At 36.9% G+C, this 27,383-nt stretch overlaps 3 protein-coding genes across 7 annotated transcripts; all 3 read left to right on the top strand.

Annotated features, from left to right (window-relative positions):
* Positions 1-530: 530 nt before the first annotated feature.
* LOC110720971 (LAG1 longevity assurance homolog 3-like) lies at positions 531-13,581 on the top strand. Of its 5 annotated transcripts, none has more exons than XM_021900115.1 (7): positions 531-906; positions 3,575-3,801; positions 3,892-4,047; positions 7,883-8,068; positions 9,261-9,445; positions 12,902-12,961; positions 13,158-13,581. In XM_021900115.1, the coding sequence occupies exons 1-6, from the start codon at positions 769-771 to the stop codon at positions 12,925-12,927; spliced, it is 918 nt and encodes a 305-aa protein (XP_021755807.1). In that variant the 5' UTR covers positions 531-768; the 3' UTR covers positions 12,928-12,961; positions 13,158-13,581. The 5 variants fall into 5 exon arrangements, with proteins under 5 accessions (XP_021755807.1, XP_021755798.1, XP_021755788.1 ...); XM_021900106.1 differs by having other exon boundaries at positions 12,902-12,964; positions 13,176-13,581; XM_021900096.1 differs by having other exon boundaries at positions 12,902-12,968.
* Positions 13,582-19,863: 6,282 nt separating this feature from the next.
* Positions 19,864-20,559, top strand: LOC110681834 (uncharacterized mitochondrial protein AtMg00310-like). The gene has a single exon (XM_021858005.1). The coding sequence runs from the start codon at positions 19,864-19,866 to the stop codon at positions 20,557-20,559; it is 696 nt and encodes a 231-aa protein (XP_021713697.1).
* A 1,726-nt stretch (positions 20,560-22,285) lies between these two features.
* On the top strand, positions 22,286-26,856 carry LOC110720962. Its single transcript, XM_021900071.1, has 2 exons — positions 22,286-23,453; positions 25,891-26,856. The coding sequence occupies exon 2, from the start codon at positions 25,917-25,919 to the stop codon at positions 26,721-26,723; it is 807 nt and encodes a 268-aa protein (XP_021755763.1). The 5' UTR covers positions 22,286-23,453; positions 25,891-25,916; the 3' UTR covers positions 26,724-26,856.
* Positions 26,857-27,383: the final 527 nt, after the last annotated feature.

Raw genomic sequence — 27,383 nt, 5'->3', positions numbered from 1 at the left:
GCATGTTACATGGGACTGTATCGAAAAATGAATAAAAAAAAGGTTTGCCTTTAAAAAAAATGTATTGATGAGAAGGTTCAAACACCTAACCTCTTTGAGGAGGTATTATTGTTTAACCAGCTAGGCTAATAGCCAATTATGTTTAACATTGCACACTAAATAACATTATACAATAAAGAATTGAAAATATGTACTACATACTATTAAATGCTTTTAAAAATTAATACCCGGGCTACTCACTAGTTTTCAAAATTAAAAAGGGGCATAGAGGTCATTTAATACCATAACTTGAGTAATTCTATTGTGGCAAATAGCAATTTCAAACATATACTCCGTAATCACTTTCTTATTATAGATGAATCCAAAATCAGCTAAAATTGGTAGAAAAACTTTAACCACTCGATTTATCCCCCTAGTGCCCAGTTTGCCCACACCTGTATTTTAAAAGTTGTGTAAAATCAAAATATTTTATCTTTAAATCTTTATTCACTAGATTTATTTTGTCCAAATCAAGTGGTACATTTAAGGATGAATGATGATCAACTTTTTATGATAGCAGCCGAACTAGTAGCTTAGCCTAGCCAATTCTTCCACTACTCTGGCAATTTTGCAGAATTTGTAGAGAAGAGAGAGAAAGAAACAGAGGAGACGAAGACTTATGTCAGCCTTCTCTTCTTCTCTGAAGAACAACAAGAAGAAAAGATCTCTCCTTTCTCTCTCTAAATTCTAGATTAGATTCTCTCCTAAATCTGATTCACGAAACTAATCATGGGTTTGATCGATTTCTTCACTTCCATTGATTGGCAACAAGAATCTGACCCCAGTTCTCATGATTTCATTGTTCTTCCCTTTTTTGCTCTATTCTTCCCTTCCGTTCGTTTCTTCTTGGATAGAGTTGTTTTTGAGGTATAATCTAACCCCTTCAATCTTATCTCTTCAATTTTTAGTTTTATTGCAATTTTTTTTTATTGTTTTTTGTATTATGCTTTTGTCAATTGAGTGATTCATTGTATTGATTAATTGGTCTAAAACTACGTTATGATTGACATTATATGTTGGAACTATTGGGTTACTAATTTAATTGTTTATGTGGTACGTGGTTTTTAATTGTTAGACCGTCTGATACAAGAATTTGCGGGTTTTTATTAGGGTGGTATTAATTGTTAGACCGTCTGATACAAGAATTTGCAAGTGCCCTGAATGCCCAAACTGTCCAAGCATTAGTTAAAGTTAGTTTTTATTGGCCTGGATTTTTTGTAAAGTGATGATTAAAATATAGAATTCTAAAGTAGTCTTTTTGTGTAAGATTATATACACAACTTTATTCCTACTCCAATTGTGTTATGCCAATTGCTGTAAAAGGTGTAATTTTATGGCCCGAGTGTTGAACGAACATGTTAACATGCTTGTGTTTAACTGAATTATGGGTTGTGGAAATTCAGTTTAGTTAAGCATTGGTGGAATTGTTGCTCAACACTATGTTTGGATAACCATAGTGAAGGGAGTGAGAGGTGAAGGAAAAAGAGGGAAGGAAAAGTGAGGGGAGGGAGAATGGAGGGATTTGGTTTTTTAAAAGGGGAAGGAAAGTGGATCCTTCCAATTTCCTCCCCTTCTCTCCTTGCATTAGATATCCGAACAAAGGATGACGCATCCCTCCATGTCTCTTCTCTTCCTAACCTCCATTTCTCTTTATCCAAACATAGAGTAAGATGACGTCGGCTAAGATTTCCTCTACCTCTTATGGGGATTGAATAAACATTTCACCCTCTCCGAGTCAGTTAGAAAAGCGAGGTCTTTATGTGATAACCCATGCTTTTGCTCTTCATTAATGTTGTAATGCTTTTTTGCAAGAAATGTAATTTCTCTAGCACAAAAATGATAGGGAGTGTTGCTAAATTTATTGAGTACTTTGTAGGTGGAAAAACTAATAACAAGTTCAGAGTAATGGTCATCTTTCTTTGAGGCATCCTTATCTCATATTTTGTCATGGGATCATTGGCTAACCCCTCCTGTTTCTCATATAGGAGTGAATATCAGGAAACAATGAGATTACAATGTATTGAGTAAGGACTAGATGGATACCAATGCTATAAGTCTCATTGTGTCTAAATTTTAAACTATTGTAATGCAATCTTTGCATCGTCTGGCGATAGTGTACTTTAGGCTATTCAGAGAAGGGGGTGGGGGGTGGGGGTGGGGTGCCATGGTATGCTTTCTTCGACAACCATTTTCCGAACCTAAAGCGATAGGTTTTTGCTAGGCGTCTTGTCTAGATCAAACTTTACTGCCTTATTGGGATCTCAAATTATCTATAAATCTATAATACTACCTTCGGTCCAATTTAGTTGCAACTTTTTTTTTTTTTTGGGGGGGGGGTTTGCGGAGGCCGAGGTAAAATTTCCTAAGCATGTTTATTGAAAAATAAGGGTATATACACTTAAGTATTAATCAAGTAAAAGAAAAAAAAAACAAATTCAACCCAATTTTAAAAAAAGAAACCCACCACCACATCGACGACCACCAACCCAGCCACGACCAAACCCAACCACGACCACCAAACCACCGACCCCAGAAACCCAACGACCACCACTGGCCACGACACCAAACCACCGACCCCAGAAACCCAACGACCCCCGAACCCACCGACCCCCGAACCCATCGACAACGAAACCACCAACCCAGCACATCGAAACCACCAACCCAGCACACCGAAACAACCAACATGCCGATTCACGCTCAATTCTTCGCCGATCTTAAACCATGAGGAAGGAGAGGAGAGAGAAACCGCCGATCTTAAATCATGAGGAAGGAGAGGAGAGAGAAACCGCCGATTCACGCTCAATTCTTCGCCGTCATACTCTGGAACTCGCCGGAAATTGCCGCTGAAATCTTCGCCGGAAATAGTGGCGTCTCAATTAGACTCGATCAAGCAGCAGGTTGAAGGAGGAGAGAGAAAAAAATGGGGATGAGGAAGAAGATGTAGAAATTTGATGAATAATGGTGATGAGGAGGAAGATGAAGGTGGTTGGAATTGCCTTAAAGGTGGCTTATTAGATGAAAAGGGGTTGATTTTGGTGAAAATAGTTAACTTAATTAATGTTAGGGTTTAAGCTAATTAGATAAAATCAGTTTTATAATTAGGGTGTTTAAAAAAAATAAGGGTAAAATGGTAATTTTACCACTAAAAAGTTACTAAAAAAGGAAAGAAATGGGAAATTTGCAAGTAATGTGGACCGGCCCAAAAAGGAAATAGTTGCAACTAATTTGGACCGGAGGTAGTATAAATTTTATAAAGGGCTTAGTAGCCCTCTTTTGCAGTTTTAGTCTCACTTTTACTTGGTCATCATTCTTATTTTATCACGTGGATCCAGACTTGCGATTCTGGAAATCATGCCATAGTGCAAAGTTAGTTGCTACTGGTATTCTGTAGTTATGAGCTTGAAGTTCAATTTGTAAATTGAAGGGGTTTGATTCTGATTTTATCTTGTTAAGGCCTTCTGAGCTACTTCAGTATTTATGCTAGCATTCTACAGTTGTGTTCCATCTTGATCTAACATTTATTTATTTGGTGCAGAAAATAGGGAAAAGGTTGATTTTCGGAAAGAATTATCATATAAAAGATGGTGATGCTGATGGGAAGAAGAAGCTAAGAAAGTTCAAGGAATCAGCTTGGAAATGTGTGTATTATCTGTCTGCAGAAATTCTTGCTCTTTCTGTGACTTATAGTGAGCCTTGGTTCACCCAGACAAAATATTTTTGGGTGGGACCTGGTGATCAGATCTGGCCTGACCAGAAAACAAAGTAAGATACTTTACTCTCTTCTATGGCCACTTTTCTGCTTCCTTGTCAAAGCTTTATGTTGTATGCATTCTCTTATTGTTCTCTATGCAGGATGAAGTTGAAAGGCCTTTATATGTATACAGCTGGGTTCTATATATATTCAATCTTTGCACTTATTTTTTGGGAAACAAGGCGTTCTGACTTTGGTGTTTCGATGGGGCATCATGTTGCAACTCTCATTCTTATTGTTCTGTCTTATACTGCCAGGTATATTTTCTGACAGTTTATTCCTTACATACATATTGCGTTTCAGACTGTTCAGTCTTATTGAAATGCAGTATCTTGATGGTTCTGTTGCATGGAATTATTTGCCAAATTATAATAACTTGGTTTGTTTTACAAACCACCTGTAGTTTATCACGTTTATTCTTTACTAAAAATAAACCTGTGTTAATTAGACACTGCCACTTTTAGGTCAATATCACTGGGTTTTTTCATTATCTGCAGACTTATAAAAGGAACAATGTCATTTTGGTACAAATATAATTCAATCTTATAGATTTTGTTATTGGGTGGAATTGGAAAGATGTAGTATATTAATAGGTAGCTGAAGGGGGTAAGTTAAGGGTAGATTTGAACAAGATTACCCAATATTGTTGTAATTAGAATAGATAATCAATAAACTGTGCTTTTCGTATTGATATCTTTTTACATTCGTGATATGTCTTAGATGCATTGATCCACACCCCTCTCTGGATTACTTGAAAAAGGAACAGAAAACAAGAAAAGGTTAAACTGCAGAAAGTAGATAAACCTAAACAATATTTTCCCAACTTATGCTTTGGCTATGCCATTTTATTGCTGTTATTAAAATTCTCAAGGAGTAATATTCCGTAAGAGATCAATGATGTATGGCCGTATGAGTGTATGGTCAAGTCCATCTTTCAGTCTCAAGTTACTGCATATTTAGGAGCGATTCTTGTTATAAACAACAACAACAACAACAACAACAACAACAAATCCTTAGTCTCAAAATGATTTGTGGTCGTCTAACCTGAATCGTCATAAGGAGCAATTTCATATATTCTTGCTACTTTCAGGATATCTGCATTATCCACCCCCCCCCCCTCTTCCCCCCAAGTCATCTCATCTACCACCATTTTAAAGTAATCATACTTCGTTGTTGTTTGAGCCATCGAGCTCCGCAGCACTCTGTGCCGTACTTTGAAAGCTATATCTTTTAGTTGCAGACTTGCAACTGCAATGAACTACATATTCTTCTGTGTTTTCTAGGGAACATATTACGCTTCTCAATCTTCACCTCTTTGTTGCTTACCTTCTGAATTTCTTGAAATGTAGTCCAAATTTGATAACAGTTTTTAATTTTTCTGCTTCTAAATCACGTGCTTCCAAAATTGCTGCCTTGAACTTTCTGCACCAGATAACATCAATTTAAATTTCATGCAATTGATCCTATTGAGTTTCATGCATAACAACTATCATTCATTCTAAAGATTTATATAAAAATGTGTGTATAAAATTCTAGAGTAGGCAATTGACTAAGCACTTTGCCAGTTGGCCCTTTCTATAAGGTAATGTAGCAACAAAACTACCATTGAACAGAAAACCTCAAATTCTGATGACAAAGCTTTCTCTTCATAATTTGTTAGTAATTTCCATGTAGTGGATGAAACTAAGATGGGGTAAATGCCAAATTGGAGCGATGGAGCCAAAGGTTGGAATCTAGAGGGTTTAAGCTAAGTTGGAGTAAGACTGAATATTTAGTATGCCGCTTTGGTACTCTGAGGGGGACAAGTGATGATGTGGTGAGTTTGGATGGAAAGGACTTGACCATGAGTGAATATTTTAAATATCTTGGGTCGATCGTCTAGAAAAATGGCAATGTTGATCAAGACGTGGCGCAAAGAGGGGGGGGGGGTGTCTTAAATGGATAGCGGCCACGAGAGTGCTATGTGACCGAAGCCTTCCCTTGTAATTGAAGGGAAAATGCTATGAGACCAGTGTTGCTTTATGGTACTGAATGTTGGGCTTTTAAAAAGAAGCACATTAAAAGGATGAAGGTTACGGAGATGCGCATGTTCAGGTGGATGTGTGGGAACATTGTAAGAGATAGAATAAAAAATGAGGTTATTTGCAAGAAAGTAGGCGTGACAGACATTGCTGACAAACTAAGGGGAAATTGTCTGCGTTGGTTTGGACATATACGGCGGAGACTCGTGGGTGCACCGGTACGAAGAGTGGAAGAGTGGGACCATGGAGGGGATAAACGAGGGAGAGGGAGACTGAAAATGAGTTGGTTGGAAGGAGTCAGGGAGAATATGAAGTATATGGATTTGCATGAGGATGAGACATTGGATCGTAACGAGTGGAGTAGGAAGATTTTTTGTCAATGACTACACACAATAATCACTTTTGGTTCATGTAGCCGACCCCATTTATGGGATTAAGGCTTTGATTGATTCCATCCACATGCATCACTAGCTTGAAAAGAAAATTTGCTTTCAAATTTCAATTTAATGATGCTCCAACTTTTATTTTTATGAACAAAGGCATGTACCGTGCTGACCTGATACTCTCATGACAGGAGTTTCCATATGAGTTGGAAATGGGATAACAGGTTATGAGCCTTACGACCCTCCTAATTGAAGGTCAATGAATTCAGGGTCTAAGTGCTTGATCTTTTTTTGAAATTTTTGATAGATGCCCCCACTTAAAGCTTCTCACAGACATTTTCTACTTGTCTTTCTCTCCAGTCTTTTCTCTCTTTCTTTGATTACACTTAGACAATTAAGGGGTTAGGGAAAAGGAAGAATAATATTGTAGTGGGGATCTTATGCAGACTCAGCTATCAAAAGGTAAATGGCTGTGATATTATATTATTATGCTGGGTTTTAAGGTACTTATCTCCATCAGCACCTGTATGCCATTGTGTTTCCATCCTTATTGTCCAAGGCAACAGAAAAAGATTGGAATTTGTGGTCTAACCCAATGAAGTTTCAAATGAAGAGAAACTCTAATACTCCGTAGCTTTTACTTTCTGTACTAAAATCTATCTTCTTGCTTCACTGAAATTCTTTACCTGAATATTCCCCTTGGCTGCTACCTTGGAGAAAGGTGATCTTTAGCTGGAGCTGCAGACATCAAATATCCTTGGTAGGAAAGAAGTTCTAATATGAATCTGCTTGAATTCATAAACTCAAAGCTGAAAATCCGTCGACCAATTTTTATGAAATCTTTCCAGCTTAACAATTCATAATTTTTTTATAATGAATAATCTGCTTTGATGACTGACCCTCACAGCATAAAACCAACTTGCTTTTAAAAGGAGGTTTTCTCTTGAACTTTGCCACTCTCTCCACTTATTCCCTGACGATAAGAAAGAGTTGGCAATTTTAGTGAACTTTGCCACTCTCTCCACTAATCTTAGCATTTACTTTTACTTGTATTAATTCACTCAATTTTGTTTTATGAACTGTATTGAGTTCTTTGCTTAAGTTTTCTCAAACCATTATGTTTTTTACTCACTTGTTTTTATCACTCATTTAAAACTTTCTTACATTTTATTTTTTGATACGCTTTTAAAACTCTCTTAAATTTTACTTGGATGCTCATTTATTTTATTTTTTTTTTTTCTGTTTGTACACCTTTTTTCAAACTGGTTATTTTGTTATGTCCTTTTTTCTATCGACGTTCCTTATGAAGATTCGTGTTAGCCAATCCCAAATCATTTTGGGACTAAGGCTTTGTTGTTGTTGTTGATGATAATGATGATGTTAATACTTGTCGTAGTATATACTACATAGGAGGCATTTGTTTTAGCATGAATGAAGTGGAAGTTAAATATGGCTTCATCAAAAGTAACAGTGCTCCATGCTGCTATTATGAACTAGTAACATTATCATTATGTGCTTCAAAGGGAATACCATCTTGTAAACATTGAGAATTAATTATATCAGGGTATCTTAATATGAATGTAGTAAATACAGCTTTGACTACATTTTAGATGTGCTTGAGCATGCAAATCTCATGTTTTTGTGCCAATTTATTTATTTATTATTTATTTATTTTCTTGAATGTGCAGATTTGCTCGAGCTGGTTCGATGATCTTAGCTCTCCATGATGCAAGTGACGTGTTTCTTGAGGTTGGGAAGATGTCGAAATACAGTGGTTTTGAAGCAATTGCTAGCGTCTTTTTCATTTTCTTTGTTATATCTTGGATCTTGCTCCGCCTCATATACTACCCAATTTGGATTCTTTGGAGTACAAGGTTAGTTGTTTGACACATTCACTTGTTTATGAAAATCAGTCTTCTTTACCTCACTTCATAAACTTGTTCTTCTCATAATCAGATCAGATTAAGCAGACCAAAAAGAATCACACCAGAGCTTCAATCTGGTTTAGTTATTACTAAATATTTATAGTTGAGTAATAATATAAATTGTGAATATTAAAAATTTGGATTATACATGCACGAATCCAACATGATCCCACTTGATAATGTTTTTTTTTCCGTCTTTCTTTCTTTCCTTTTCTCTTTATATGCTAGTTTAAATGGTCAAAATTTATTTAGACCTGGACATCAGGTCAGAATAAACCAAAGCAATATGATTCAGATCAGCCTAGAATCAGGACACCTTGGCCATGTTTGGTAAATGGCTTTTTGGTGGCTTTTGGCTTTTGGCTTTTTTATGGGGTCAAACAGCCAAAAAATGTGTTTGGTAATTGGCTTTTTAGCCAGTGAAAAAGCTGGCTTTTAAGCCAAAATGAAAAAGTTGCTTTGAGTAGCTTTTTTGTTGGCTTGTTGGCCCACAAATTATCTAATAAACAGCCAACTACCAACAATTAATTTACCAAATACTTTTATAAACAGCCAGCTTTAACAACCAATTTCAAAAGCCATTATAAACAGCCAAACATACCAGTTGGTCTAACAAGCCAAGTGAACCAGCCAACAGCCACTTGCCAAACAAGGCTCTTATTTAAGGTGAAGAGTACATATCCTTAATTTACTGAATTTAAAAACCTCTTGACCTATAATTATGAATTAATGATTGAAGTCCAATGGCCCTGCCATTTTTTCTGGACAAAGTAGCCGAGTCATTCACTCTTTTTTTAAAAAAAAAATTTATTGCTCCAGTTCTGTCTACTTTATTCTCTTATTGTTTAAATTACAGATTCCTTGTTTTCTAACTTATAAAGATTATGTCTGGATCACATATTCTGGGCTGAAGGCAGGAATATTACTGAATCTTTACTATATAGTATTTTCATATATTCTGAAATTGTTTCCTTTAAGGGGCTTTTGGGAGATGTCTTCTTTATTGAAGATAAGGGGTGCATGTTGTTGCTTCTTTGTTATTGTTATAGCTGCTCTTGCTCCAGGCTTCCAGCTACTTCGGTTTCTTGATTATTTCCCCTCCTATATATAGTAAATACATGTCTTCTCTTTTGTATGACAGCTATGAAGTTATCCAGTCAGTTGATAAGTCGAAACATCCAATAGAGGGACCTATTTATTACTACTTGTTCAACACTCTCCTGTACTGCTTGCTTGTTCTTCATATTTATTGGTGGGTGCTAATGTATCGAATGCTTGTGAAGCAAGTCCAAGCTAGAGGTCAGCTAAGTGACGATGTTCGTTCAGGTAAGCTTCTTGCTAAATTTCTTAAATTAATTTTGCTCATTCTCTGAAACTGTAACCAAGCCAGTGTTTGTATGGTTCTATGCTGACTAGCTATGATGAACACCATAACAACCATCAGAGTTGGCTTTTTTCCCCCCTTTTATTTTGTTCCCTGGAAAGCTTTTGAGAATGACAACATTCCTTTTGGTGCGTAGAAAATGGAAAAAACACTTATGAAAACGTAGTAAAAGTGTAAAACACTTGCAGATCTGTGTTATCTCGCATTTAGTTATATTAAGAAAAGAACGTTTCTCATTCTTGTCCTCGTATTCTTTGTCTAAAATTTTTCACTCAAGGTTCTGTGTTATCATGCATTTATAAATACGAAGAAGATACTTCTATGCCATGTTCACCTCATTCTTCTACTTGAATGCCTTAAGGCTTGTGTGTTCACCTTATTTTACTTATTTTAGGCCTAATAAGTTCAGATAAGTTAAGTCAAGGCCCTATTGTGTTCACCTTATTTCCACTTATTTCTAGAAAAAAATAAGTTTAGAACTTTAGATAAGTTCTGATAAGTTGTGAACTTGTGATAAGGGTTCATGAGGGCTACCTAAGTTTAATTTATGACTAAAATAAGTTCTAATTAAGACTAATAAGTTCAGATAAATTTCAGATAAGTTAAGATAAGTTCAGATAAGAGGTGAATAGAACGCACCCTAAGTTATTATAAGTTTAGTTAAGTTCAGGAAAAATAAGTTCATATAAGTTTAGTTTTGTTAACATAAGTGAAAATCAGGATAGAACACATCTTTAGTCCTTTAAGTGGGGTTGGCTACATTAACCAACTTGAAGACTTCCCACGAGCTCATCCATCCTATTACTACTCTCAATCATTGTGGTTCATGTCAAGCGATGTGACAAAGTTGTACACTGGCCTTCTGTAACCCTCCTCCTTTGGTGGAGTTTTTTTCATGTTCACCGCCATAATGAAATTAGTAGCCATCAGTTACTTTTTCCTAGATCCGATATCAACATTCAAGTTCAAATCCACAACTTGGATAGCGGCAAAAATGAAATTGTAATATGCATTAATGAGTATTTCTTTGCTTCTTTTTATTTTGGTGCATCCACAAATGTTTGTGTCTATGATCCATTGTTAAGTTTCTAGACCCATTAAAAAAAAAAATTATGGAGTACGAAAAAAGAATTTCTGATTGAGTTGTTTGGGTATGGGGAGCATGAAAGTTGTTAATGAATAGTCAAGAAATATGACTTGTTTAGATGAAGATTATATCATGGGCTTCATCTTTTTAGATTTCAGGTAATGTTTTGGAGTAACCCTGGAACCCTTAGTTTTTTTTTAATATGAAGCATTGAAGTATATTGATGATAATACTGGGTTAATGACAGTTTATGATGATAAATGGATAATATTATTTATCTTTTTATATAAAGATTGCTAATGCAGATGGTCGGTATCTATATACTACCTCCGTTACATATTATTTGCAACGATTAGACATTTTTCCTCTCTACTTTATGTCAAATCGTTGCAAATAATATGTAACGAAGGTAGTATTTGGGTTCTTATTGCATGATGAACTGTCACCATAAAGCTCTAGTATGTGAGATTGCTAAAGTTTGATCAGTGAGATTTCCCACAACCGATCAAATATATACATATTACATGGGTGGATAGGCATTTCTTACAGAGATTACTGATTTGTCTTCAAAGTTTTCAGAAATTTTAAATGAATCTTTACTCATCTTATGTTTTATCAGGGAAAGTGATTTGGCTTCAGTGCACACTTGTAATTTAAATAGAAAAGACTTTGTTATACTATTTTGGTTCTCAGATCAGGAACTATACCCATCTCATTTTACGTAGATGGACTATTGGACTCCTTACTGTTAATTCTTTGCTTGTAGAGCACAGAGGACTTTCAGGAGCATTTTGCTGATATTTAAACTGTGATTTGGAGGTGCAGTTTGATTCATTTTCCCTTTTGTGATGCACATCCTTCATTTCAACTATTGACCATCAAAAGCATGCTTAGAAGCATGATAATGACACCTTTGACATATTTCCCGTCATTGTCCTTAACTCTTAATCTGGCAAATCAAGAAGGTTAAGGGCTGGGCCTGTTCTGTTCTGTTCAGTTTAGTTCAGCTCCAATTACTTCAGTTCAATCCTAATTTCCTTCTCTCATTAACAATTCATTTCAGCTCTATCCAGTTGATTTCAGTGAATCGGAATAGGCCCTAAGTCTGGGACTTTGGGGTGATTGACGAGTTGTCGGATTTATTGTTGTGTGATCTTATACTTCAGTCAATTAGGTTGGCATTATTATTTGTGGCAAAAATATTGACCTTCTAAGGAGCATTTTAAGAAGACTGGTATATCAGGGTTGTGTATGTAGATGAATGTGTGAGAACACCTTAAGGAATAATCTTGCATATTATAAAGGGATAATCAACTATGTTTGTTTAGGTCTTTTAAGGAATGTGGGATGTAAACTAGGGGATGTACCTGTAAGTAAGGTGGAGGATTGGGATAATGAAGATTTCAAGAGAAGTTAAGGGAAGTTAAAGATGACTTGATTGAAGGGTGTTTAAAAAGACATGAATAAAGTGGGTTTGCAAGAGAATTTGGCAGTCAAAACAAGCTGTTGGAGGAAGACTGTATTTGTGGATATAGGGAATAAATTCTTGGTTCATGCTACCGACGCCAGCTATTTTAAAATTTTTGGCTTTGTTTTCTTTCTCCTCTCAACTTGTTTCAATCCTACAAATGTCATCTATGCTCATCTAAATTCAGTTGCTATGTACTCCCCCCGTTCCTATTTGTTCTTCTTGGAAGGAATATCTCAATTACAATCAAACTGTGCACCAACTTATATAAAGAAATTATATCATGTCATCATGTGGGATCTTGTCAGATTCGTGAATCGTGAGACTCGTAACAAATGCATGATTAAAGTTGGCATTGAAAATATTGAAGGAAGAACAACAGAGAACGGAGAGAGTATCACTTTTGGAAAGGCAGTCTCTCTTTTTGACCAAAATACTTCCACTTACCTGCTTACCCACCTTTTATAACTTTCTAAACGATCCCCACCAATTCCCCCTTCCCTGATTACTGTTGAACAGATTGTATAGACCTGCCATAGTTAGATTGCTTCTGCCCCACCGCACCTCAATTACTGCCTAGGTTCTTTCAACTTACATTGTGTGTCCCTTCCCTTCTCATGCCCTCCTCCTCCTGTTCCCTTTGATAGCGTAGATTGAGATGTTCAAAGCAAAATTATGAATAAGCTCCCACCACAAGGGTTTCTAAATTTTGCATCGAAACTCATGCCACCAATGCAAATTATTTGTCGTATACATCTTTAATATCAATTATCAAATCTGTCTGCATTTCTTGTTTCTGTCACTGTCAACGATATTCTGATTGCTATTATTGTTATTCTGTAGATTCTGAAGACGAACACGAAGATTGATCTAAAAGGAATCATAACACCAGATGTTGCTGAGGTAGCATGTATGCTGTATTTCCTTTCCCTTTTCTCTCCTCTTTCTGTTCTCTTTAATTTTTGTGTGGACTTTGGGGAAGGACTGCCAATTTAGCTGTTCACCATCTTGCCTCATAGTTAAGGGCTTATGCTGTAAGCATATGATTTTCTTCGAAAACCATTTTCTGCTTAGGTTATTATTTACTGACAACTTGCAGTTTGCTATTCATGTACAGGGCATACTAAAGTGGCAATACGATTTGCATATTAGCCATTAAACCAAACTAATGTAACCCTCGACTTGAAGAGAGTTTGAGGCGCTGCATTCAAGGGATTCTTTTCAACAACTAGAGTTTCAAGATGTACCTTTCTTGTAATCTTTTGTTCCAACAGTTGAGCAATTCATAGCAATTTTTTTTTTTTTTTTTTGTGATAGTTAACACTTAACAGTTTTCCCACATATAACCAAAGACATTCGAGGTCTTAGCCATCTTGTGCAGTATTCAAGTGTAACATAATTTAGTGTACTGAAGGTCTCTGACTTTCCAAGTAACTTTATTCTATTATTTGATATTACTGAATCCAATAAGATTGTGGGACAGTGTAAAATTGTAAATTGCTAATCTATTTCCGTCTTGCACTCTTGCGCTCTCTCTTCTATGTTAGTGAACCTTAAAGCAAGCAACAAAGGTCGAGTATACCGATATGCATGCGTCTTGATAAGGTTAGTATGACAAGAATAGCTACCTAAGATGAAAGGGATTGTAAGATTAAAGCCTGTGCAGGATGAAAAGTGCAAAGTTCTCTCTCTCTCTCTCTTAAAGGTAAGATGAAGAACTTTATATTACCAAACTATCACCTTTTACAGGTTAAGTCAGCCTAACTCCGCAGGTCAGTCCTTGAGAGTAGGGGGAGGGAGGGAGGGAATCCCTTAATTTTTAGGAAATGTAGTTGGTATGGCTTAAACTTGTGACCTCAAAGTTACAATATGAGTTTTCACAACTCCACCAAACTTCGCTTGATACGAAAAGTGAAGTGTTTGGATCCCTAAAAAAGAGTAATTAAGATGGATCCCTAAAAAATTAGTCTCATGCACTTCTATTTATAGAATGCCTTGAAAAATTGGGGTATATCCTAAATTAGTTGTTTATGTTTACATCTAGAAAGGTAGTATACTCTTGCATTTCCTAAATATAATACGTAGTAGTTCAAGAAAAATTGACCAAAAAAAAAAGGTAGGCATATCTCGTAATGTATAGCCTATTAGATTCTGACTAATCTAATCTCAAGCTTAAACAAACTCCAATTAAGAGAGAGAGAGAAAAAAAAAAAACAAAACAAAAAACTCTTTCAACAAGTACTGCGTTCCTAAAACTCAAGTTTGACACCTTGATTAATCTAAAACAATTCACTAACCTTAATGATTTAAGATTTTAAGCCATTATTGATAATTTGATATACATTTCTTTACTTGCTAATGTTGCCAATGTATTTTTTTTTTTTTCAAAGGCCCACAATTGATAAAAAAACAAAACTTATTTATACGATTTCGTTTTTGTTCGCTTTGTATTTCAATTTCTAAATTATTATATGATGATTTTTTCATAAAAAAAAAAACTGTATATTGATGATTTTTTAACTTTCCAAGAAAAAAAAAATTGCCACACAAAAAAGAAAGAAAAAGGCATAAAACTACGGTAACAAATTCCTCATGTCTAGAATAGCAAGTACTTTTTTCCCCTCTAGAGCAACGACTCTTGGGAGGGCTGTTCTTCTAGTTTTTTCGGCTAGGGTTTTCCTTTTTTGAAGGTTGCGATCTCGGTTCTCCGAGATTGATGATGGCAGAGAATAGTAGAATCAAAGATGGAGAGGAGAATAGAACAGTGATTAGCGATGAGGAGGAAGATATAGAGTGGGTTGTGGAAGGAGAAGATGAAGAGGAATCAAAAGTTGCTCTGGGCGTGGTGGGTAGGGTCTTGACTGATCGACATGTCAATGCGAATGCTCTTATGAATATGATGAAGAGATTATGGAACCCAAATACCAAGTCATGGAGATGCAACCATGCATGGCACTTCGATAGACATGCTCTAGTACTGAATGATGCACAAGGAGATAGTAAACCCTCTGAAATTCCTTTTTGCACTTAATACCATTGTGGGTTAGGGTGTATGACCTTCCATTTATGGGGAGGAGCAATTTGTCGAATGCAAAAGCAATTGGTGATAAATTGGGGACATTTATGTGTCTTGATAAGGAAGGTTCGAGTGGGATTAATAAATCGCTCAGAATTAGGATTCTAATAGATGCTCGAAAAGCCCTAAAAAATAAAATCAACTTGAAGATGAGGGGTGGAGATAAAACAGAAGAGGAGGTGAAATATGAAAAATTGCCGCTATTTTGTTACATATGTGGTAAACTTGGACATGGTGAAAAAAGATTGTGATGAGAATATAGGGGATGTGATCCTTCGAAGGAATTTTAGTGATGCATTAAGAGTTTCTTCACCATGGAAAGTCTCAAAGGAGAATACTCCTGATCGGACTACGAATGAAGGAAGTTGTGCTAAACAATTGTTCATTGCTAGGAACACTCGTTTACAAGAGCAAAATAAACCTGGTGAGAGGCAAGGAAAAATTACGAGTAGTGAGGGGCAGGGGACACTAGTAGAATAAACACAATGGCAAGCGGTTCAAACCCCCTAATGGGAAGCAGTTTTGAACCGCATGCCATTGGGGGGCTTGCCATTAGCCTTTTAAATGGCAAGCGGTTCAGAACCGCTTGCCATTTGTAGTGAAAGGGCAGCGGTTTTGGCGCCAAACCGCTGCCCATTATAGGTATAAAAAATAAAAAAATAAAAAATTTAGTTTTTTCAATTAAATTGAAACACAAACATAATATATGCAAAAACATTAATATTTTTATTAATTAATTGTTGTAATATTACATTTTCATAAAAAAAATAATAAAAAAAAACAAGCATATTAAAACTAATGCTGCTCTTGTTCTCCAGCCGTGCACACCACCAGTCGCGCGCACCACCAGCCGCCACCACCAACCACCTTAATTAACCCGTATTACCACCACCACCCTATCCCGATTCACCGTATCTGCCAAACAATAAATTGAAAAAATAAACAACAATAATTATTAACTTAATTTCAGATCTTTTGTGTAAAAAAAAAAAAAAAAAAATTCAGATTTTAAATTATGAACAACAAAATTTTAAAGCTAAAAACTCGAAAATTATACACAAACATACCGAGTTCAGATCTTAAATTATAAACAACAAAATTTTAAAGCTAAAAACTCGAAAATTATACACAAACATACCGAGTTCAGATCTTAAATTATAAACAACAAAATTTTAAAGCTAAAAACTCGAAAATTATACACAAACATACCGGGTTCAGATTTTAAATTATACGCAAACATAATATATGCAAAAACTCAAAAATTAGCTAAAAATTTAATGAAATACCGGAAAATCAAGTGAGATATGACTTGAGAAGCAGCGATCTGAACCCTAACGCCGAGCCGAAAAACTGAACCCAAACGTTTTCTTCATTCTCGTCGTTGGGTACTGAGGCGTTCATCGTTCTTCGTTGTGGTGAGGCGTGAGATATGTGTCCGTCGTTCTTCGTTGTGGTGAGGCGTGAGAAAGGAAAGAAGGAAGGCCGAGAAAGGAGATAAGAGAAGAAGATAAAGGATGGAGGGGAGATAGAGGAGAAAGAACTGAGGCGTAATGGAGGGGAGAAAGAGGAGAGAGAGCGTGAAAATGAGAGGAAAGAGAAAAAATGAGGGGATAGATCAGAGGAGAGAGAGCGTGAAAATGAGGGGAAAGGGGACTGAGGAGAGAGAAGATGAGGCCGTGAGCTAGTGGGTTTTAATTTTCTAGGGTTTTTCTGACCAAATGGCAAGCGGTTCAATGCTCAACCCGCTTGCCATTTACATTTTGGTAAGCGGTTCATCCAAAACCGCTTGCCATTGGCATTTTGACAAGCGGTTCATCCAAAACCGCTTGCCATTTACAATTTGGCAAGCGGAATTCAATAACCGCTTGCCATTTGTGGCTGCCCATCAAGTTTATTCTACTAGTGGGAGTCTTAGACAACCCATTGAAGATGTTCATGAGAGGGGGAAGGAGTAAGGGAAGAATGATGGGGTGATTGAATCTGATGGGAAGATGAAGCATGATGAGAGGAAGATGCTAGATGGTGAGGGAAGCAGCAGGGAGGAGCCAAATGATGTTGCTTTGGCTTTTCAGTTTGGTACAGCTATGCGTAAATTAAAAAAGGTCACAATACGCAATAATAGTGACTCTGTGATGCGTAGTGTGAATGAATACAACAATAGTGTGGGAGGGAAACGTAAGGAGGAGGATAGAGAGAAGGAGATGGAGGTTGAGAGTAGGAAAAAATTGAAGCTACTGGAGGATGGAGCTTCGAAGGAAAATGATAATATGAAGGCGATGCTGAATGAGAATGTGGCGAGCCCCACAAATTGGCTCTTACGAGTCAATGAGTTACATATTATCATGGAACTGTAGGGGGTTGGGGAGTCCCTCTGCAGTTAGTGCTTTAAAGAGAGTTATCTCTTTCGAAAATCCCCAACTTGTGTTCCTTTCGGAGACAAAATTGAAAGACTTTGAGATGGAACGGGTGAAGAAGAAGGTGCGGTTCAGCAATATGATTGTTGTTGATTGCAGGGGAGAAGGGAGAAAGAGGAGTGGTGGGCTAGCTTTAATGTGGGGATAAGAGGTGATTGTCGACATTAAAATATTTTCTTGTAATCACATTGATGCAATGATTAAAGATAGAAATAAAGGAGATTGGCGCTTCATTGGTATTTATGGACATCCGGAAGAGGAAAATAAATTTCGCACTGGTTTGCTTATGGAAGAGTTGTCAGAAGATAGAATGATTCCATGGTTGTGTGGAGGGGACTTCAACTTGATGTTGGTGGCTAGTGAGAAGAAGGGTAAAGATGATTTTAATGTGCAAGAAGCAGAGTACTTGAGGAAGGCAGTAGATAAGTGTGGTTTCATGGACCTAGGCTTCATAGGTCATGAGTACACTTGGAATAATAATAGGGGAGGTACGGCTAATATTCAGGAAAGATTGGATAGATTCTTTGCTAATCAATCCTGGAAGACGGCGTACCCGGGCTCGTTTGTTACTCATCTCACTAAAAGGAAGTCAGACCATATCCCTATTCTCTTTCATGTCCTAGTGGTACAAAGAATAAAAAGAAGTAGAAATTGTTCAGATTAGAGGCAATGTGGTTGCAAGATGATACAAGCAATGATGTGGTTAATAGAGCTTGGATTCCCTCAGATGATATGTGTATGAATATGGCTTGTACTGCTAGTAGTCTGCGTTCTTGGAGCAGGAAAACCTTTGGGGATACAACAAAAGAGATACGGGAATGCCAGAATGAAATGAAGGACCTGATTGAGTGTACTCAGTCTGAGGAGGTAATAGAAAAGATGAGAGCCCTTGATTGCAGAATGAATGAGTTGGAGCACAGAGAAGAAATGTATTGGCATCAAAGGAGCAGACAAACTTGGCTTGAATGTGGTGATAAAAACACAAATTTCTTTCACCAAAAAGCTAATCAGAGGAAAGAAAGAAATTGTGTTGCAATGATTAAAGATGAGGCAGGGAATTTATATGAGGAAGAGGAACAAATTGCTGCGGTTTTCGTCAATTACTTTGAGACTCTTTTCTCTTCGAGTAATATAAATGACCCCCATCCTGTGACAGATTTGGCGAAGCCAAAAGTTGATGATAATATGTATGCTGCACCGGAGGCTCCATTTCGACGTGAAGAGGTGGCTAATGCAATTTCCCAAATGCATCCATTGAAAGCTCCGGGCCCAGACGGGATGAATGCTCTTTTTTTCCAAACTTTTTGGAGTACAATTGGTGATGATGTTACTAATAAGGTGTTAAATTTAATGAATAATGTGGATGACATTGGTTCTATTAATCAGACTCATATAGTTCTTATTCCGAAAAAAAGACAAGTGAGTCTCCTGTTGATTTTAGACCAATTTGCCTTTGTAATGTCTTATATAAAATTGTCTCCAAAGTTCTGGAGAATAGATTAAAATTGGTGCTTCCGGAGGTTATTGATTAGACTCAAAGTGGTTTTGTTCCGGGTAGACTTATTAATGATAATGTTTTGGTGGCATATGAATGTTTTCATTATTTGAGGAAAAAGAAGAAAGGAAAAATGGGATATCTGGGGCTCAAGCTCGACATGAGTAAAGCTTATGATCGGGTGGAATGGAATTTTTTGGAAGGAATGATGGGCACACTTGGTTTCCCTCCTAGATTCACAAGCACTATAATGAGATGTGTGACGTCGGCTTCTTTCTCAATTTTGCTTAATGGTTAACCGACAAAAAAATTTCTTCCGACCAGAGGACTCAGGCAAGGTGACCCTATTTCTCCCTTTCTTTTTGTGATGTAGGATGAAGGGTTGTCGACCTTAATTAGAGAAGCAGAAAAGAAAAAATTGATCCATGGGATGAAGATCGGGAGGAAAGTTAGTCCGATTTCTCACTTATTTTTTTTTGCAGATGATAGCTTACTTTTTATTAGAGTTACCGAAGAGGAAGTAGACAATATGCTTGAGGTTCTTTTTATATATGAGGCTGCTTCTGGCCAGAAACTGAATATGGAAAAATCCGAGATGTCCTATAGCCGAAATTTAGATCCATAAAAGGTTAATATGCTTCAGATGAAGTTATCGTTTAAGGCAGTGGAGGGACATGAAAAATATTTAGGACTTCCGACTTACATTGGAAGCTCTAAAAAGAGGGTTTTTCAGATTATTCAAGACCGGGTTTGGAAAAAGATTAAAGGATAGAAGGAACATTTTTTGTCACAAGCAGGAAGAGAGGTGTTAATCAAAGCGATGGCTCAAGCGATTCCTATATATGCTATGCAATGCTTTTTGATTCCGAAGAGCATCACTGATGTAATTGAGCGAATGTGTAGAAATTTCTTTTGGGCACAGAAAAAGGAGGAAAGGAGGCTTTTGTGGGTGGCTTGGGAGAAGATGTATTTTTCGAAGAAAGAAGGAGGTATGGGGGTGCGTGATTTTCAAGCTTTTAATAAAGCTCTTCTCGCCAAACAAGCGTGGAGAGTTCTTAATAACACAAAATCCCTCATGGTGAAGGTTCTTAAAGGGAAGTACTTCCCTTCAAAAAGCTTTTTGGATGTTAGAGTGAGTCCTAATGCTAGCTATACATGGAAATCTATTTTTGCTGCCAGGGATTTGGTGACTAAGGGAGCTCGAAGAGTTGTTGGAGATGGAGGCTGTACGAATATATGGTCCGATCCTTGGGTTCCTGGGCTTCCAGGTTTTAGAATTCTGCCAAGAAATATGGGAGCTGATTATGAAGGGCCTAAGCTTGTTTATGAGTTAATTGATAATGGGGCTTGGAAGGATAGCGAAATTGAAGTTTTATCTTCAGATCGGGAAGCTCAAGCTATTAAGGATATCCCTTTACCTCGGCATAATTCAAGCGATTTTTGGACATGGCATTTTAGTAACAATGGGTACTTCTCTGTGAGAATTACGTGCTTATTATGTGGAGTTGAAGAGTAAAAGGTCTAACAATGCCTCTCCTTCCTTGGTAACGAGAAAGCTGATCTGGTGTAAAGTGTGGAATGCTTGTGTTCCACCTAAAGTTAAGATGTTCGGGTGGAGAGCAGCCCATGGTGGTCTTCATGTCAGGAAGGCTCTTGTGAAGAGGGGTGTCCAAGTTGACAAGGTGTGCCCGATGTGTGGAAACGAAGAGGAGAGCTTAGAGCATTTGTTGATGTTCTGCCCTGAGAGTAGTAGGATATGGTACTACTCCCCTCTCCGGATTGATATGAGTAATTTTCAGAATATTCGTTTCCATTAGGGGTGTCCATAATTCGGATAAAAACCGAAATCCAATCCAATCCAAACCGAATTATCAATTCGGATCGGATCCGAACTTTAAATCGGATCGGATCGAATTGAGATTTTTTGGAAATTCGGATTTTTGGATTGGATCGGATTAACCCTAATTGGATCCAATCCAAACCGAAAACCGAATTGTAAAATTAAGCTTGTATAAATATGGATTTCTGTATATTTTGAAGTTTAACTCAAATACTTAATACTACATAAAATAAATTAGAGAGACTTTGTATTAATTAATTAATGACTTGACGTTGAACTATGTATTTTAATCATGATTTTGAAGACTTTTATTTATAGTAAAGCTTTATTTTTATAATTGTATTAGGCGCTAAAAAATAATGTATTATAATTCGGATTTTCGGATCGGATCCAAATAACCGAATTGTAATTCGGATTGGATCGGATTGGATCAAGAGAGAAATTCGGATCGGATCGGATTGGAAAATTGAAAACCGAATTATATTTCGGATTGGATCGGATTTGGACTAAATCCAAACCGAAAACCGAACGAACACCCTTAGTTTCCATGACTGGGTCGAATCACTTACGAAGATGCGGTATGATGATCAATGGTGGAATTTATTTTGGTGCCTGAGTTGGACCATTTGGAAGAGACGCAATGCGTGGATTTTTTATAAGAGGAAAATGGGTCTCGTGGAAGTAATCTCCAAGGCTGTGGGCTATAAGGGGGAATATGAGAAGGCTATGGAGAGCAGAGGTTCGAAGAAAGATGTTTGTTCTTCTCCTCTAAAGTGGCATCCTCCTGCTGCTGGAACATATAAGATTAATTGTGATGCAACTGTTTTTTCGGGGGGAGGTATTGGCTTGGGAGGAGTTGTCCGTGATCATGTAGGCGATGTGGTAGCCGCGACATGTATGAAGATGAATATGAGTGTTGATATTGATGTGGCTGAAGCTCTAAGTGCTAGACATGCTATCCAGATTACAATTGATACAGGACTCAGGAACTTGATTCTTGAGACTGACTGTCTAAAATTAGCAAACCACCTGTAGAAAAATTTGCATGATCCTACTTTGTTTGGGAGTATAGTTAATGACATTTTAGTTTTTTCTTCTCTTTGTAATGATGTAGTTTTTTCCCATGTTAGAAGACAAGGTAATGTTGTTGCTCATAAGCTTGCAAATATGAGCAATAATTTTAGTGAGATGCGGGCTTGGCTGGAGGAAATCCCTGCTGATGTGCAGGGGTATGTAGTTGCAGATTGTAACTTTTCCCCTTAATTAACAAATCTACCGCGTTTGAAAAAAAAAAAAGGTTTTTCTATACAGTGCCCCTAAGGTATTGACTTTTCTAAGTTTTGCCCACCCATTTTCAAAATTCTACACTGTACCTCTGAAGTATCTACGATGTAACCCTGCCCTAATCCCTTCGTTAACTTAAGTTAACTTTTCATTAACTTAAAAAAAAAATTAAAAAACAACAAAAAAACCCTAAACACCTCTCTCCTCCCTCACAACTACCCACCAGCCACCACTACACCTCCAGCCGCACCACCGCTGCACCTCCAGCCGCACCACCGCCACACCCCCAGCCGCACCACCGAGCCGCGCTCCTCTCTCCTCGAACCACCACCGCGCGTCACCACCTAGTGCACCACCAAAGAAACTGTTGGACAAGGCAATGGAGGAATTCGAATTCGAAGTGAAATTTTGACAAATTGGTTTAGGGCTTTTATTGCATTAGATTCTAATTGCAAAATTAAAAGTTGTTAATTGTTGTTTTTGTTTTGAAAACAAAGAATTTGGTTTAAAATAATAGAAAACCCTAATTTTTTCCCCAATTCGATTTTAATTGTTAAATCATCAATTTTGGTTCAATTAGATTGAGATTAAATACACAAAACTTGTTTTAATTGATTTTTCCAATAAAAATCTGCACGAATATAGTTCAATTGGTCGAAAATTTGGGCATGAAGAACGAAATTTGGGCTGTCGCGCGCGGTGGTGCGGCTGGTGGGTCGAGGAGAGAGGAGCGTGGCTCGGTTGAGAGAGGAGAGAGGACTCAGAGGAGGGTGACGCGCGCGGTGGTGGGTCGAGGAGAGAGGAGCGCGCACGGCTTGGTGGTGCGGCTGGGGGTGCGGCAGTGCGTGGTGCGGTGGAGGTGTAGTGGTGGGTAGTTGTGAGGGAGGAGGGAGAGGTGTTTGGGGTTTTTTTTTGTTTTTTTTTTAAATTTATTTATTTTGAAGTTAACGGAAATTTAACGAGGGATTAAGATAGGGTTACTTCGTAGACGCTAAAGGTAACTTGAGGGTACAGTACCTCAGGGACATTGTATAGAAAAAACTCAATAAACAAATATTTCTCAAAAAAAAAAAAAAAAAGTTAAAAAAAAAAGTTTGCAATTAAGAAATAGAGTAGCTACACTTTTCCCATCCCCAAAAAATACTCCAAAATAAAACATTAAACTCCGTACTCCATTTCCGTTCCACTTCCACTGAACTCTTCTACGTCGTCTTCTCTTCTCCGGCCGCCGTATTCTTCTACTCTCCGCCGTCATAATCACCGTTGAAAACCTACCTTAGCTCAAGGTATTTCTCTCTCTTCAATCTCTTTTCATTTTCAATTAATTCAGTATTTAAGGTTTTCAATGTTACCTCAATTTAACATTCACTGTTGTTTAGGTAGTTTCGATCTCAATTTTAGGGTTTTTTATGATTTTGGTGAAATCAGTCGATCAATTTATGTAAATGTTGTTTATTTTTATGTATCTTGAAGAAGAAGAAAGAGATATAAACTTGATTTTTCTGATTGAGAGGATTGGGGTGATTCGTTGTTTTCATGATTGGGTTATTTTGAACAATTTGTGGTATAATGAAATTCAAGTAAGAGTAGAAAAAGTTTGTTTCAGCTTGAATTTAAATTGGGTATGTGTGTAAATAGGTTTTCTTAATGCAGAAATTTTTTGAAATTGCGTTGAGTTTTAATCATTGAGAGTAAAATGAAATAAAAGGTTTGAAATGAAATTAAGGGTTTATAGAATTATAGAAATGAGCCGCCTAAGGCTTCCAAATCTCGAAATGCGCTTTTGATTAGGTTCCATGTGAGGTGGTTTAGAGGAGATATAAGAAATTTTAGAAGCGTTGAAGATGAAGTTTTAGAAGGTATGGAGTTATTATTTGTCTGTCTACTTCACTAGTCGTGTTGAATTACGGAGTATTATTACTATGAATGATCTCACCTTTTGTGTTTACTTTTGGAGTGAGTGTTGTTGGTGTGTTCCTACTTTTTTGATGAGGGTGATCAAGTTATAAGGAGCATATTGATTTGTACACACACAATGAAAAACATAATAGAAAAGAAAAGAAAACCAGTATTGATTTCATCGTTGATACCCCTGTTGAGGATGATAATGGCAAATGTGCTAGAATGAATGTTACTTTTGTCTTGTATGTAGCGGTAAAGTTTCACACGTGTTACAACATGCATTGCCAGTTGCAAGTCTGGTGTTAATGTAGTGGTCAAGGATGTTGTAGGCCTGGAGGGTGGTATGTGTTTGCTCACAGATTCCGTTGCTCAAGTACACTTGATTTTTTCGACAGAATTTTCTCAATCAAATCCTTGTTAATTGGCTTCTAGTCTTCCACCAGGGTGATGTAGTGGGGGATTAAACATGTGCAGTCTGCACTAGCAAAGAGTCTATTCCCTAGGGCCTAGGTGCTTGATTTATTCTAATTAATTAATGAGATAAGTATGAGACATAATTCAACAAGATCGTATTTTAGGCTGTGATATTAGGTTTGTTAAGCTGCAAATCTTCAAGGACATATAATTTTGATGAGAACTGCAAGAATTGTTGGAAAAAGAGGATGTATGGGAGAGATTCACTAGGCTATTTTGACTACAGCATTACTGACCGCAAGGTTCACTATCCACTAAGTTTGATGAAGATACGATTACATAAAAGGTCCAGGGATGTGATAGTATATGTGAATTTATCCCTATTGGGTGGAGGTGCTGTTCTGAACAAATTGCGCAAGTTACTGCTGTTCCTTTCAAGTGCCCCAACCAATAAATTCGTAAATATTGTGCCTTTCTAAGATGGTTGAAATTAGATAGTTATTGCTACAATGTAGAGTATCTTTTACAGATATGAACACAAGCTGCCTATAGAATTTATGAGTTCCTTAGATTAAGAATTTGTGTGTCATGACTTTATTGTTTATACCCCTTAAATATGGCTGCCTGCCTGCCATCAAACCAGAATGGATACTGGTTACATTAGACAAGATTTAGATATTCAGGACGTGAAGAATAATATTGAGATTTCCAAGGAGCAATCAAAAGCTTACTGCCCAAATACACTTTATTGATTGAGTCATTGAGGTTTATTTGGCTGTATTCTTCTCCCTGGTGTAGGTCAACTAAACAACTTGGTTTTGCATTCACAGTAGTTAAGGTATTGGGCTATATCTTCTGTGTTATTAGTCACCACTCACCAGCCCTGAACCCTGATAAGTTCACTCAGATCAAACAAAAGAAAAGTGTATTGGAAATTATAAACATTATGGTGTTATACTTCATCAGATGACTATTTGTGAAGTTATCCATTTTTAGACCTTGTCAAAGAATTTTCAGGCTCTATGTCTATGGTAATGTATGAAGTCAATTATTTCAAAATGCTACGGAGTACAGATTAAATGATGATTTGGTGGAAGTAAAAAAATAAAGGTGTGAAATAGAAGTTAAGCTATGTTCGCTTATTCTTTTTATTTCTTACTTAAATAAAAGTTGACAATGATAGTACTATTTTAGCAAAGGTGACTACTTTATACAGTATGTATACTTTTTTAACAGTTGGAGGGATTATTATGACAAAAGGGAATGATTAATCTTTATTATATGACCATTGCTACTTTATGAAATCTGATTTATGCTATAAATTTAGTGCTTTATTAATTACTTTGATAAATCCCTTAGCCACTAAGTTTTTGAGCTTTGCTAACTTTCCAATGTTGCAATTTGCAGAGTGACCATTTCAAGTTTTATAAGGCATGGATGATGTGCTGACTGACGTTCCCCCTCCTTCAAGGTTCTCTGATGAGGATCTCAACATCTTTGTCCCTCCATCTCCTTCACTTCCAACTCCATTCATCGTTCTCACAGATCCTTATACTAGTGAAACTCTTCGTCCTTCACTTCTTATCTTTGCCATTTCATCCCCATCTCTTCATATATTTCATCATGTGTCCTCTAAAAAACTCATAGGAACACTCATTCTCCCTGAAATTCCTTTCTCCGGAAACACCATTGCACCTTCTTTGAAGAATAAATCTTGCAATATTTACTCACTAAATGATACTGAAAAGCTAGTCCTCCTTGTTTGTGTACAGTTTAATGTACCTGCAGAGAGATGTCATGCTGTTTCAAAACTGTTTCTCACTGAAAAGATTGTTCCAGAGAGGGTATTGGTCTTAGATTCTGTTCAGATACAGAAGTTTCGTGGGAAGTTATCAAGGGATGATACTGTGGCCTACAAGCTTGAGACATCCTCGGAAAGAAAAGTTTCTGGTGAAGCCTCTAGTGGACCATCCCTTCTGAAGGACATGGACTACTTCCCATCAGGAAGTGTGGTGGACGGTCTTGCTGCTGCTCTGTTGGCTCGATGCCAGATCAAGAATATCCAAGGTATTTTGTGCGTTTCCTGGCCTGATTATGGTATACCTGTGATGCAGTTGGTTAGATCTCTTCTGGTAATGGATATCTTGCCTGGTTTTGATTTCTCTTCTTCAAGCTATGAAAATGAGATGAAGTCTAGTTGGCTTAAGAATCCTCTGCTTGATACAGAGTTGTACACCTGATAAGGTTCATTGTAGTTGTGTTAGACAGACTTCATATTTCCATCTAAAGGAAAGTCCTTATTGAGAAAGATATCATACCTTGAACAATTTTAAGCTTTAGGTTGAAAAATTATCACATTTAGATTTTTGAGGATACATCAAGTTGTAATGTTGCCATTCAGTCTTTTTGGCTCAGTATTTTATTAATTTTGCTTAACCTTTTAGTAAACTTTTTTGTCTGCAAAATTAAGAAAATGAAACAACGGAATATGATCCTAACAATTAGTGTGTAACTTCTATGCTTCTGGCTCCCTCCATTGGCACCAGTTTTTGGGTGCAAATTCTCGGCTTCTGCTTTGATGACCATGGTCTAACAACCAATTAGTTTGACCATATTATTCATTCTCATTTCCTACATCTCTAAGAGTTAACAGCTTAAGAAATTCGACAGCGAAAGCGACTTCTATTTGGGTTGCTTCTAGATAAACTCTTACAAGTATGTTTGAATAGTTCTACTCTCTTAAAGTCTAATTGAATTTTGTAGTAGTAGCAGGATGAATATGATAGAAACAGCAGGATTGATTTCCACTAGCAGAGCAGTCAGGTGACCTAATTTTGGGAATCTATATTTTCAGCGCAGTACTAGTTTTTCTTCACCATAATAATACGTCTTTTACTTTG

The sequence above is a fragment of the Chenopodium quinoa genome, unplaced genomic scaffold (assembly GCF_001683475.1).
Source record: "Chenopodium quinoa cultivar QQ74 unplaced genomic scaffold, ASM168347v1, whole genome shotgun sequence".
Taxonomy (NCBI): Eukaryota; Viridiplantae; Streptophyta; class Magnoliopsida; order Caryophyllales; family Amaranthaceae; genus Chenopodium; species Chenopodium quinoa.
The sequence above is the reverse complement of the archived record's forward strand: the minus strand, read 5'-3'. Positions and strand labels throughout refer to the sequence as shown.

What these genes read in the sequence shown, in the direction of transcription:
- LOC110720971 (XM_021900115.1), top strand. Translation starts at nt 769, where the DNA reads ATGGGTTTGATCGATTTCTTCACTTCCATTGATTGGCAACAAGAATCT. An exon ending in TGGATAGAGTTGTTTTTGAG is followed by an intron (nt 907 to 3,574) that starts GTATAATCTAAC and finishes TATTTGGTGCAG; the next exon opens with AAAATAGGGAAAAGGTTGAT. An exon ending in GTTCTGTCTTATACTGCCAG is followed by an intron (nt 4,048 to 7,882) that starts GTATATTTTCTG and finishes TTGAATGTGCAG; the next exon opens with ATTTGCTCGAGCTGGTTCGA.
- LOC110681834 (XM_021858005.1), top strand. Translation starts at nt 19,864, where the DNA reads ATGGCTCAAGCGATTCCTATATATGCTATGCAATGCTTTTTGATTCCG.
- LOC110720962 (XM_021900071.1), top strand. Translation starts at nt 25,917, where the DNA reads ATGGATGATGTGCTGACTGACGTTCCCCCTCCTTCAAGGTTCTCTGAT.